The 13,884-nt window shown below is 37.8% G+C and overlaps 1 protein-coding gene across 1 annotated transcript in view; it reads left to right on the top strand.

Annotated features, from left to right (window-relative positions):
- The first annotated feature begins 684 nt into the window (after positions 1-684).
- The window catches only part of LOC102994206 (akirin-1-like), a 124,806-nt gene continuing 111,606 nt past the window's right edge, over positions 685-13,884 (top strand). Inside the window, 2 exon segments of the mRNA XM_055084664.1 lie at positions 685-768; positions 4,403-4,501. Of these exon segments, the coding sequence (XP_054940639.1) occupies positions 685-768; positions 4,403-4,501 (183 nt within the window).

Below are 13,884 nucleotides of genomic sequence, written 5' to 3'. Positions count from 1 at the left end.
GCTGAAGCACTGATGAAGCTGAGGATGAGGTCATATCTTAACACTTAAAAAGGCTTGATAGCAGGTTGGATTCTCAATTCTGAAAGATCTTCTATGTCAAGGTGACAGCCTTGATTAGGAAGGAGTGAAATCCTGGGACTTGGAATAGAGATATCTGTGTTGATGCATTTGAAAACTTTGATTCAAATGCATTTTTTGACCTTCAGAAATATCTCACTTCCCAAATATGATGCAAACAAGTTTTCCTTGTAAGAAAATACAGACTTCATCAAAATTTGTTGCCACCTGCTCTTCTGGTCACCAGTATGTCCCAATATAACCTGTCCAGGAAAGTGCCGGGTCTATTAAAGCAGAAAGAAACCAGCCTCAAAGAAGCTACAGAAGTTAACCAGTATGTACGAGTAGGACTCTGTAGAAGATGCATGACACTGAATCCTAAGAGTGCAGAATCAAGGAGAGATGAAAACATTGTTTGGATTTAAAAAAAAAACAGTTTATATTGGGGTACTCTTCTATTATACAGAATTTCACACCCTAGTTAGGACCCAGAAAACAATGATCACATACTACTAGGATGGCTCTTAGAAGCTTCAGAAAGTGACGGCTCATACTATGTGAAACAGAAGTGCTGGAACTTTTGTAAAAGATAGTGAAAGGGGGAATAAAAAGTTCAGAGACGCGGGCATGCTAGCGGGATATGCTATGAAGGCAGCAGATGACTATGTTACATGTGAAAACCCAGAGGACACTCAATTTACCAGTGATATGGTATACACTGATGAGAAGGGCACCAACATCACTGAGAAGCTCAGTGGTGGCTATCTTTTGTAGGACAGGATAAATGGTTGAAATGTTCTTATAAAACTGGGTCCCTTGATAGCAATAGGGATTATAGGATCCCAAGAGACTGTGTCAATCGTTAGCTATTAGAAGGAATGTGTGCACAATTATTATAATAAACAGCACAATCAGAGTGGTAGCCAGGGGATCCTAACCTGCAGAAAGCTATGGAGTTCTTAGGGGCAAGATAAATGGGCAGACAACAAAGGTCATTTATCATCTGTAATAACAAAATAAATTTTAAAAATCAGGAATGGATGATTTGGAACATAAGAGCAGCCATCTCAATAAAATGTCACAGTATATTGTTCAGTTCCAGGATCTGAGCCAAATCTCAGATCTGGAAACCAGTGGCCTAAAGAGAAGCCAGGTCCTGAAAAGGAAGGACCCCGCAACACTGCAGCAAGTGGCTGTGTAATAACTTCCCCAAATTTTCCCAAAAATGACCTATGGGCAGGGCAAGCTTCATGGGCCTGTGATCTTCCTCATCACTCAGAAGGGCCCTGTCCTTGGTTCAGCGCTCTGCTGTTACCATCTTGAAAGTCTTAATAATTCTGTCATTGAACTTGAGATTTGCAAGTGAAGTCTGTTGTAACAAAAGAGCCTGTATGTGAGCAGGTTGGATATGCACAATCTGTGTGCCCTCCTACTCTTGCTATTCCATTTGCATAGTGTTGTAATGCCCCGTGACAACAGAATTCTGGCAGACCCATGAAGCTGGAGAATTCAGTGAGACTCACAGAGTGAGTACTATCATGTTACACTTATGACTAGGTAAGCAGAGTCCCTGAAGGGCCACACTTTCCAATTTAACCACAACTTGCTCAGAAAGAACTGAACTCAGGAAGAAGGCAGTTACATTCCAAGAAACACAAATGACCCGGGAATTCTATCACATCCTTTCTTACTCTTGTTACTTGCCTGTATTAGCCAACCACTAATGCTGAAAATGACTTAGAAAGATAGAGCAACCTATGTTCCTTTTCCTTCAGTCCTTCCTTACTCATCAGTAACTTTAAGATAGAGTGTTGGTAGAATGTGTGCATATCAAGAAGTGAAATAAAAATAGTTGAATTAGTTTTATGGAGCATTTCTGCTATGCTGGCAAGAATAAAATGTATATGCATGTATGAGTTATAAAATGCTAATTGTGTCATTTTGATGATTCTGCATAAGAGTAAATGCCCTTATATTCACTTTTTTTTTTTTTTTTTTGCGGTACGCGGGCCTCTCACTGCTGTGGCCTCTCCCGTTGCGGAGCACAGGCTCCGGACGCGCAGGCCCAGCGGCCATGGCTCACGGGCCCAGCAGCTCCGCGGCACGAATTTTAAATCAATTTTTTACTTTAGAATATTAAATAACAAATTAAAAATGTTATGCCAAATTCAAAAGAAACCTCCCACCATTATGAAAGGACAATACTTGCTAAGTCTCTTCAGATACTAGAGGCAGCATATTTCTCATTTGGGAATGCTTCTCCAACCTATACTACAAATAATAAGAAAGGCTTCCAGCTTTACAGGACCCAGAGCAGGAAAGGTCTCTGCAGCAGGTCTAACATGTGGAACATAAAGCTAGAAAGGATAGAGTTTTAAGTTTATGACAAACTCCCATAAAAGAATCACAACATAAACCCATAGGGTTCAGGATATAGGGTCTCTCACAGTGGAGAATGACAAACTTTTTGAAAAACAGCTTCTTGGGAGCTACTGGGTCTTGAAAAAAATGGAGCACTTAACCATGGGACATCAAGTGACCATGAAGCCCAAATTGCTCGTCAAGTACTGTATTCTGTCAGACACATCAAGTTACAAGTTCAAGGGAAACAACAGATCAGACATGAACAGGGTCACCAAGAGGTGCAGGCATAAGTAAGTAGGGTGATTAAGTGGTGCAGATCCCCGTGAGCCTCCACTCTTGAAGCACTACCTTTCCTTCAGCTCATGCCTATGACCATATGGGGATATCTAATGCAGCTGATGGAGGAAGAAAAAGACAACATTTAGTTCAGGGATGAGATTTGGTTCAGATACATTTTCTCAATGGAAGAAGTATGGGTGGTGCTCCGAATAATCTACTCTTTGTGGAAAGAGAAGTAGCCTGTGGTAGAATTGTTATGTATCCTAGAGGAGTGGATAATGATCTGGTCCTTTAGTCAAGTGCTTAGAAGGAGAAGTATTGGTAGATCAGGCATAAGAAGGTCCAAGGAAGAAGCATATGGACAAATCCCTGGGAACAATTGTGAAGATCTCTGATGGAGTCAGCTAGTTGATGTCAGACAGACTATAATTTGTCCATGAATGGAGCAATGGATAGATAAACAGAACAGTATGGTGACAGGGACAAAGGCTCTGCCTGAGTCTACTACACTAGTCTGGGGACCACTGAAGTTTATTCAAGCTAATGCTGCTACCAGATGTTCAACTTTCAAACAACAGAGACTTAAGCTCAGCTCTGCAAATGGCAACATCTTTTGAGGAGTCCAACCAGCAGTTTGATGGCAGTTTGATTCCATTGGGCCCCTTCAACCTGGACAGGGCAGTTATTCACCTTAATTAAAATTAACACACACGTATTCAAAGTAAGGGTTTGCCTATTATGCTCATAGGACCTCTGCTGGTATCACTATTCAAGGATTTACACAGTATTTTACCCACTGACACAGGATCCCATATAATATTGCATAAGAGCAATCTATAGCAAAAGATGTGTGGTGGTAGCCACACACTGACCATAGAATCCAATGATTCCATCACATACCACATCAACCAGAAGCTGCTGGCCTAGTAGAACAATGAAACATTCTATGGAAAGTACAATTGAAACACCACCTTGGAGATGATATCCTAAAAGGATAAAGTACATAGTTCTAAAATGTGGTACACACACTAAATCAATGACCTATAACATGGTGTTGTGTCCCTTTTGAGGTAGAATACATGGGTCCAGAAACAAAGAAATAAAAATACAAATGCCTCCATTTACCAACACTTCTAGGGATCCACTTGAGTTATTTTTGCTTATCATCCCTGAAACTGAGTTCTGTGGGTTGCTTAGGGGTCCAGGTTTACAGAGAGTGAACACTTCCACAAAAGGACACTGAGTTTCCCATTATATTTTAAGCTATGGCTGCAACATGTTTTTCTCAAGATCCTCATGCCAAACGGCCACCAGGCAAGGAAAGGAGTCACCATTTAGAAAGGTTTATTGATGCTGACTGTCAGGAGGAGGCAGGGCAAAGAAAAATATGTTTGGCATCTAAGTGATCCCTTGCAATGATGCTTGTCCAACTTTGCCAATAAGTAGTCAAATGCAGCAGCCATGGCTTAAGCAGATCATAGTGATCAGTGGCTCAGATCCCATAAATGTAAAATTCTGTGTCATCTCACTAGTTAAGACATGTAGATCAGCAGAGATGGCAGAAAGAGTGAGGGGAATCTATAACGGGTGATAGAGGAGGGAGACAAAGACTATCATTTGCAGCTTCAGAACAAACTGCATTGGGCTGCAGCTAGACGGTCTGCAGTTTATCTGATCACTTTTCCTTTTGTGTGCTTCCCAGGAAAAGTGGCACACCAAAATCCTAAAGGAACTCTCCAAGAACTTACATGATGCACATGGAACTGCACAGCACAAGGAATGGATGGTAGCAGATGCTCTGGTGAGCCATGCAGATTATTTGCACCATTCCCAGGACTGAAACATTCATTCTCCCAGCTACTGGGAGTATTAGAAGCTGAGAGTTCTCACCTGAGTTCAGCCACAGCCGAAGAGAACACTTCACCCAGGGTAAATTTCTCTTCCTGGGGCAGCCAGAACCTTAATGACTGGCCACTGTAGGGCATAAAAGCTTTCCTCCTTTCCTTAATTTCAGATAACTCAGAAGAGACATCCCAGCAAATGGGCTCTCCGTGCTATCAGCTGAGCAGTGAGGCACACTCAACCCCTGCTCAATAGTGCTTCTTTTAATCCCCTATTCTGGACAATAAACTTCCTGCAAATCTCTGCCTCAGAGTCTGTTTCCTAAGAAATCTAACTTGTGACCCCCTGCAACAGGCAACATCACTGTTGCGAGAAAAATGAGGCAAATGATGGGAGAACTATTCTGCAGATATGCAGACAGCTGTAGCATCCTCCAACCATAGACAGCTACAGCTTTGATATAAAATATTTCTTATCACATATAAAAATCCCAAACAATATGTATCTAAACTAAATTACCAGACAAATTTCTTTCCTCATCATTGACTTAATAGGATAAATAATATGGGAGCTAAGGAAAGTTCCATTTATATACAATGTAAATGAAACTGAATAAAGAATTGCATTCATTTCTTTATGAGATGTCAAATTAAAAAGCTGATAGGAGAGCTAAATGAACTGAAACAGGATGAACAAAAAAAATCCCACATTATTTTTTGATTGCTGGTCACAAACATTAAAGGGATTATCAAACTAGGCTTTATTTAACAAGTTAATCAAAAAGAAGCAGAAAGAGATGAGCATTAATTGCATTTGTATTTGAAACCAAATACAGAGAAAATATTTTAAGAAAATGAGGCAATACCAGTGATAATGTTAGAGGAGCTAAAAACCATTTCCCTAAACACATCTTCCCTAGATATCCAGATTGTTTATATGGCCACGATACCACTGGAGTTTCTCTCCCATAAGAATCTTTAGCTTTGTTATGTCTGAATGTTCTCCTAGAGTAGCTTCTTCTCAGATATGATTCTAATTGAATTATTAGATTAGGCATAAATTGTGTCAGGTATAAATATAATCTAATCTAATCATAATTCTTATACCTAAATATTTACCTTTGCTGGGATCACATAAGCATGCTCTCTCAGGGTCATTTATGATCCAGTGTTTTTACCTCTAACTAGAAAACTTTCTTTCTTTTAAATACAGCTCGTCTAATATCCTATCAATAAGGTTTTGCCATCTCTTGGGCATACAGAGGAAGTCAGTACTGGGATTACACTGGAAGAAATTAGAAGGGGAACTCATTTTGTATTTTCATTGCAAATTCTATCACTTTAATGTTCAAAGTTATTCCAAAATCAAACTACATAAAATACTGTACAACTATACTAAACCTGTCTAGGGTTCTTTTCTAGCTCTACCTTGAGTGAATTACTTACACTTGTCTTAGTCTCCTCCTCTATAATAAAAATATCACAACTGTACTTGGTCCACCTTAAAGGCTTACTAAGAGACATATTAATTAACATGAATGCAAAGGTTTAAGTGTTAAATTCATGTCCTCAATAAAAAACAAAATAAAACAAACAAACAACCCAAAAAACAGCTAGGTTGACAATTTTAAGTACAATAGAAGACAATAAATTTTCAAATGCATGACCTTTACAGTGAAAGTATCTTTCTTCTTTGGGATCAGAGACTCAGAGACTCGACTTTGGCTATTCTCTTCAGTGTCAAGAGGCAGTGCAGATTTCCTGAGGCCCTCCAGTTTTTCTTTCCCTCATAATAGAAAGAAAATCAAGGCTTATAATACAATCAAGAGCTCAGTCTTCTAAAAAGCTTCAGCTCAGGGATTTATTATACATCTGGTTTGGTGACAGAAATGTTTTCTTGAAATATACATTGAAATTGCTTATTTTGAGAGCATATTTTCCCACTTTGTTCACTATTCAGAGGTTCTGTTCGTTTTCCCCATTGGCATAGGATCATTTATTTATTTCATAAGATCATTGAGTTGCTATTGTATTATCTCTATTTTCAGTTCAATCCAAACAAGGGGGAAATTCTAATCAATGGTCCAAAGATCATTGCATCCTGACGCCATAGCCATGTAGCATTAATGATTAGAGAAGTCGTCAGTTCAGCCATCAGTCAGGCCTCCAGCCAGAATCTTTCATGCCCCATTACCTTGGGAATATAGCTAAATGCTTTTTTCTCCTTTTTCTTTTATTTAACGTTTCTCTGAACAGTGTGTTTCAGGTAGTATATTTTAAATACAGTGGCTTAGGAAAGCAACAAAATGCACCAAATCATCATTTGAACATACTTAGTCTCCCCATCCACACAACATGCTGTTGCTTCTACTCTGCAGCAGCAAGCTTATTCTTTGAAGAAACTAAACCACAGACTCTAGTATCTGTTATAAAAGACATCAGCCATAGCTGATGAGTTTCCATTCTAAAAACAGGAATTAAGTGACAGTCTACAGGTTGAATGGGGAGCCCATCTTACCCTAGTCATTATCAGGATGCTAGCAGCCAGACTTATAACCCCGAAAGGGAGATTAAAGGATTCTTTCAGAAGAAACTGACCCAAGAGAAAAGATCTTCAGAGGCTGATATTTGTTGTCTCCAAGAAAATGGCTGCCAAGAGTATTTGGATGGTGAAAGACTCTATCAATGAACAGAGAAGCCAACCAGTTGACAAAGTCACCTAACATTGAGGGTGTCCTTAATACTTCACTCTTAAACATAAAGAGAGCTGAGGGTCACCAAATATTTGATGGAGGCTCCAATATGAAAGACAGAGACCAAAAGAAACTGAAAAAGAAAATGAACTCAAGGGAAATAGCCATACAGAAAGAAGAGCAACCTCAAAAAGGAAAAAACAAAAACAAACTACAATTGATATTATTAAAGAGATGAGAGAAGATATTGTGCACATGAGATAAGAAGGGAAGGTTTAAAAATGGAATCATAAAAAAGATAAGATCTTGGTACTTAAACATAAAATTACTTAATTTTTTAATATCAGTAAATGTTTGGAAGATACATTTGATGACATGGTCCAGAAAAGAAAGATTAAACAGACAAAGAAAATAGGAAAGAAAAACTAGGAATATCACAGGATAAACTAATATCACAAGATCAACTATTCTAATAAAATTTCCAAGAAAAGAGAACTTGAAAGAGAGAAAAATTACCAAGGAAAAAATACCAATAATAAAAGCCATCCACCAATACAAATTATCCTGTAATTTTAAGTCTCAGCTATAAAAAGGGGACCTTAATAGTTTTCAGAGAAAAAAAAATATCATACATAGAGGAATAAGAACTAGAACACATCAGATATCTTAAGACCAACAGTGATAGTCAATGTCTTAAAAATTCTGAATGAAAATCTTGAAGTCAATACTTCATATTCTCATTATGCATTAATTGTGTGAATTTTTTAAAGCATCTTCAGAACTGCAAGTTCTCCAAAAGTATGTCTCCATTGCCCTCTTTTGACAAAGCTACTGGTGAATATGTTCCACTAAAACAAGAAGGTAAACTGAGAAAGCAAGACAACATGGGATCAAGAAAACATAAGTCTCAATCCCAGAAGAGAGGTGGAAGGGATTCCCAGGGTGACGGCAAAAGAAAACAGGATGATACTTGTTAAGAACAAGTCTAGATTGAAGCATTAAGGACTTTAAGGAGAGAGCTCCCCAATAATACAAATGGAAATAACAGAGTAAATAACATATTTGGCCATGTTTAAAGGAATGTTTTCAGTTTTTCTGCATAGCTCAGTGTGGGAATGAACTGATAATTAAAAAGCAAGCAAATTATAAAAATAAAGCAATTATAAACTGATACTTCCTATGCTGTTCAGGGTGGTAAGGTATTTTTATGTTATATACTAAAAATAGCAGCCACAGTTTTTCAGAATCTTCTAGATGTCAAACATACTTTGTCTCTCATCTCTGAACCCTTGAAAGTAAGAATTATTATTTTACAGATGAGAAAATCAACACTCAGAGAAGCTAAAAGACTTGCCCTAAGTCACACAGTTAGCAGGAAGTGAACTGGGATTCAAATCTATATTCTAACGTCTATGTTTTTTCTAATAAAGCATGCTTAACTGGAATGCGGATACATACATATTCATATTGCACACATCAAATGCAGTGTTACAAACCATGCTAATATATAGTATTGCTTTTGCCTTTACTTGTGCTATGTATGTATGTGTGTGTGTATTTAGGTAGATAGGTATGAGTAGGTATGTATACGTAATTTTCTCAACTAGAGTATTAGTAGAGAGGAATTATACATTCAGTACTCAAAGTTACTGTTTTTGTGGGTCATCTATAACTTAGCAGAGAATCTTACACACAACAAGCTTTCAGATGCTGTTCATCTGCTGATCATTTTCTGAGCTCTAAAGAAAATCTTTTCAACATAAAAAATATGTATAGCATGAATAAGTGAAATAGTCATATTCTTACATCTATTTCCTTAGGACATTACTCTCAAGGTATTTTTAACTTAAAAATGAAATACTACATGTGGTAGGTAATAGTTTTTACATTTGTCTGTGCTAGGAAGAATACAATTATACAGTAGACTTTCAATACCAACTTGACCTTGGATATCATTAGATGAAGTGCTGTAGTAAGATTTAATTATGAGTGCCAGATTCCAGAAATTTGTACATCTAGGGAATGTCCAGAAAAGAGAAAGAGTGTCCACAAAAAAGTTTGGTTTTATAGAAGCTAAGAGAGGGTTTCTAGAAAGAAGAGTTAATCAACAATTGAACACTACTGAAATGATTCCAACAGATTCTACAACATGAATGCCATGTTGTGGAATCTGTCTTGCAGAGAGAGGTAGATGAGGTGGAAGTCACACTGGAGTGTTTATTTTACGACTCCCCACTAAAATGTAAGCTCCATAAGAAGAAGGAGGTTTTTTTTTTCCTTCCTAGTGCTATACAATGCCAGATAGAGGAGGCACTCCACAGTACTTTAATTTATTGAATTATAAGCAAAAGTATATTCCAGGTTCTGTGCTAAGTTGCTAAGTGCTGGGATTTAAAAAGAAAAAAAGGGCTTCCCTGGTGGTGTAGTGGTTGAGAGTCCGCCTGCCGATGCAGGGGACACGGGTTCCTGCCCCGGGCCAGGAAGATCCCACATGTCGCGGAGCGGCTGGGCCCGTGAGCCATGGCCGCTGAGCCTGCGCGTCCGGAGCCTGTGCTCCGCAACGGGAGAGGCCACAACAGTGAGAGGCCCGCGTACCGCAAAAAAAATTTTTTTTTTTAATAAAAAAATAAAAATAAAAAAACAGTTTTCCCCAGATGGTAATGAGTTCTATAGAGAAAAAGTAAGAAAAGAGGACAGAGGACAGGGACTATAGGAGGCAAGAGGGGTAGATCACAATTGTCAATGAGCAAATCACAGGAGGCCGCTTTAAGACAGTTATGTTTGCACAAAACATGAATTGGCTGAGGAGGGAAGACCTAACAAAATCTGTGAGAAGTGCATTCCAGATAGAGGGAAAAGTTAACCCTTGATGTTCTGATGTGAGACTATGCCTAGAATATTTGAGAAACAACAAGAAACAAAGAATTGATTATTATAATTGTTATTAAAATTTGCCCAAACACCCTTTGAGGTAATTCCTAGCTTCATCCTGCAAATAATGAAATGGAGATTCAGAAAAGTCACCCTGTAAGTAACATGTTTCCTTCCACAAAGTAATGCTTGCTGTGGGCCACCGTTTCTCAATAGTGGCACTCTTGATATTTTGGGCTGGATAATTCTTCGTTGTCAGGAGGGGTCCTGTGCATCACAGGCTTCTACCCACTATATGCCTCTACCCACTATATGCCACTACATGCCAATAGCACCCCTCTCCCCACAAATCCCACGTGACAAAAATTTCTCCCGACATTTTAAAATAACCACTGGGGGTAGGGAGAGTGAAATCATCCCTGGTTCAGAACCACTGTCACAGAGTAGTACAGATAACAGGCAAGGCATCATTCTAAATGACTGACAGTTAACTTAGGCCCTATTTTTAAGAAATGACCAAATTAGTTGCAACACAATGATGACATTTAATCCTATTAATGGTCATTTTATGCATAATTGATTGACTCAGCTATGAGGCATTTGAATCAGCTGGAGAGACAGCCCCAAATACTAAATTGACTAGAGTGAGCTTATGCTTTGCATTAATCAACAATGCCTTATGTACATGTAAAATTGAAAGCACACCATGGAAATTCTGAGCAATTTTACCATGAGAATTTTATGTGCACATTATATTAGCCTAATTCATTTTAATAAAGAGCATAAAATATATTTTATATTCAAAGTTTTAGGACAAAGCTATCATTAGATTTTATTAATTTTCCAAACAAATCAATCTCAGTGTAATTAACACTTTTTTTTTTTTTTTTTTTTTTTTTTTTGCGGTACGCGGGCCTCTCACCCTTGTGGCCTCTCCCGTTGCGGAGCACAGGCTCCGGACGTGCAGGCTCAGCCTCACCGGCCCAGCTGCTCCGCGGCATGTGGCATCTTCCCGGACCGGGGCACGAACCCGTGTCCCCTGCATCGGCAGGCGGACTCTCAACCACTGCGCCACCAGGGAAGCCCTCAGTGTAATTAACTCTTAATGAATATAGCCTCACTTCACAAATCTTGAACTTTCCAACTACAATTTATATACCCCACAACTATTATAACAGAGTTAGTATGTTTTAAAATACTGTCTATGCCAATTTTTGAGGGTGTGGCTTGGGGATATATTCATTCAAGTTTGCCTTATACTCCTTAGTAAAGAAATACATCATTGTGAATTAAGGAGGCTCAACTTTCATCATTTAAGTAAACATACATAACTTTTCCCTGCCTCATAAAGATAGATATCCATATAACCATTAGACCCATCCTTGTCTTGATGATAAATGAATGGCATCATGGAACTGTTTAAGCACTGCACTGGGTAAAGCAGCCCTGAGTGCATTCAAACATGAACTGAGGAAAGGCAGTTCAGAAGCTTTCAACAGGCCTTAACCGTACAGAATGTGTTTCTTCCCTGGCCACCTGAACAGAGCCTGCGGCAGCTGGGCCAGTGGGAGAAGCTTACACACAGCTTTGTTTCCCACCTGGCACTGAAAGCTTTCCCACCAGATTCAAGACATACAAGTATGTTAAGAGAAGGGATTGTGCACTGGAGCTGTTGTTTACAACATGATTTGGGCTAATTAAAAATTATAGTACAAAAAAACTCAGGGAGAGCTTAGCAAAGAAAGCGAAGTTAAATCCTAATGCTGTTTAATCAAGCACGAAGTCATGAGATCTTCTAAAAAATACTTTGAGCCTCTGATAATATTCATATTAGAACATTTACTACAAACCTATTATACTCCTAGACATAGAAAAAGATCATGAAGTATATCATTTTTGACTTTAAAGTTGTTTTTAAAAGCTCAACACAATTGAGACATCTTTCTTGTAACTAAACTGATTTATACTGCAAAAGTTATGAAGTTAGAATCATATAGGGCAATTATATTTCTTATGTCTCTCAAAATTTGGGCTACCATCCTAATGTTATGTATGCAAGTAATGTTTTCTTTATCCCCTTAAAGGATACTTATTATTTAATTTGAGGCCATCTAGTAATATTACCCTATGGTTATTTCCAGAAAACATAATAAAACTCTAATATTTGAGTTAACACAACATAGTCTCATCATCATTTTCACCAAGCAAAATTTTTAATCTTAACTGCTGTTTGCTCCTTCTCTCTCTCTCTCTCTCTCTCTCTCTCCCCCTCCCATTTCATTTCATTTTATTTTTTTGGTCCACTGCCATCTCCTAAAAAAGAATGGTGCTGAAAAAAAGGAACTCTGTATCAATAGTTGGGACTTGGCTTATTGAATATTACTTTCTTAATATGCCAAAAGGTGATATTTTAAGTAAAACCATTTCTCTATTTTCATTATAGATCTATGGATTAATATAATAAATACAGAGAGGAATTCTATGCAAGTTGTGAAAAGAAAATAGAATTTTGAGCAAGGGGGGGCGCATTTTTAGTTGTGATAGTTTTATGAGATACTATGCATTCCAATAACTCTCATAAATCCAGGAATTCAAGCATGGCACATTGAGTTCAGATAAGATCCACAAGTGAATGACTAATTTTTTAAGCAAGTGCAACTTATATTACTATTGCAATAAACATAGTTATTACCAGCAGAGTGAGGCAATTTTGCAGCCTTTTTAGTAAACTCTCTCGCCATTTCCTTACCTTTTAAAATCCATGTAAACAAGTGAAAGATATTTCAGGACAGATTGCATGCATCCCCCTTTTTTTTTAATACTCACGGTCTTTTGTTCATTCTAGAAGAAAGGGTTTAAATCTAGAGTGCTGCTGGCAATTAATGAGACTCGTTCTTGATAATAGTGCTTAGCAGAATTAGTTTCTTTTAAGATGCTTAATTGCAAATTATTCTTCAACACTAAAAGAATATGCTAAATCAAAGCCCTTGTTTCTGTGTTTTTATTTTTCCTTTTCACCAGCACTGCAGAATTAATTTAAGCACATTTTACCAAAACTTTAAACAGGGAAACAGTTTACTTTTCTCTCAGAGTATTGTTTAAGTGAAATGTGAAGGAATGTTCGTGTGTATGTGTGTGAGAGAGAGCAAGTTTCCAAAGTTCTTTGAAAACTATCAAGATCTGATAAAAACACTTAAATGAGATAGTAGTAGCAATCCAAAAAAGTAATTCACCACATGCTTTATGGCATAAGTGCTATTTCTAAGCGGAGAGGAAAGAGTAGTCCTCAAACGTCGGCATGAATGTAAGCTGTCAAAACAGCAAATGCATCTAGAGGAAAGACTGCCTTCAAAAAGCTGGGCAAAAGGATGAGATAAAGTAATGAGGTGTGACTGACATTTCATACTGAAATTCATCATGTTGTCACTACAACAATCAAAAGTTGACTCTCCTGGGGTATGATGCCAGGTGTGCAATAGCTAGTTGACTGATCTCTACTATTTATCTTATAGTAAACAAGAGGGGATAAGGAGGTTTTCTGCCCAACTTCACTTTTACTTGATTTACAACCCTGACTAACCTTATTAGACATAGGTAAAGTGTCACTAATTGCAGGTATCAACTTGGAAGCTGAATGACCAAGAATAATGTGTTTGACCAATTAATTGAATATCACATTTTTAACTTATCCATAGACACAATAAAAGCAACATCTTCCCCATTTTAACCTACTCACTTGCTTCTTCTGTAACAGTCACAGTTATTCATGAAAAAGAAAA

This window comes from Physeter macrocephalus, chromosome 5 (genome assembly GCF_002837175.3).
Source record: "Physeter macrocephalus isolate SW-GA chromosome 5, ASM283717v5, whole genome shotgun sequence".
NCBI lineage: Eukaryota > Metazoa > Chordata > Mammalia > Artiodactyla > Physeteridae > Physeter > Physeter macrocephalus.
Note: the sequence above shows the minus strand (reverse complement) of the source record. Positions and strands in the feature narration are given on the sequence as shown.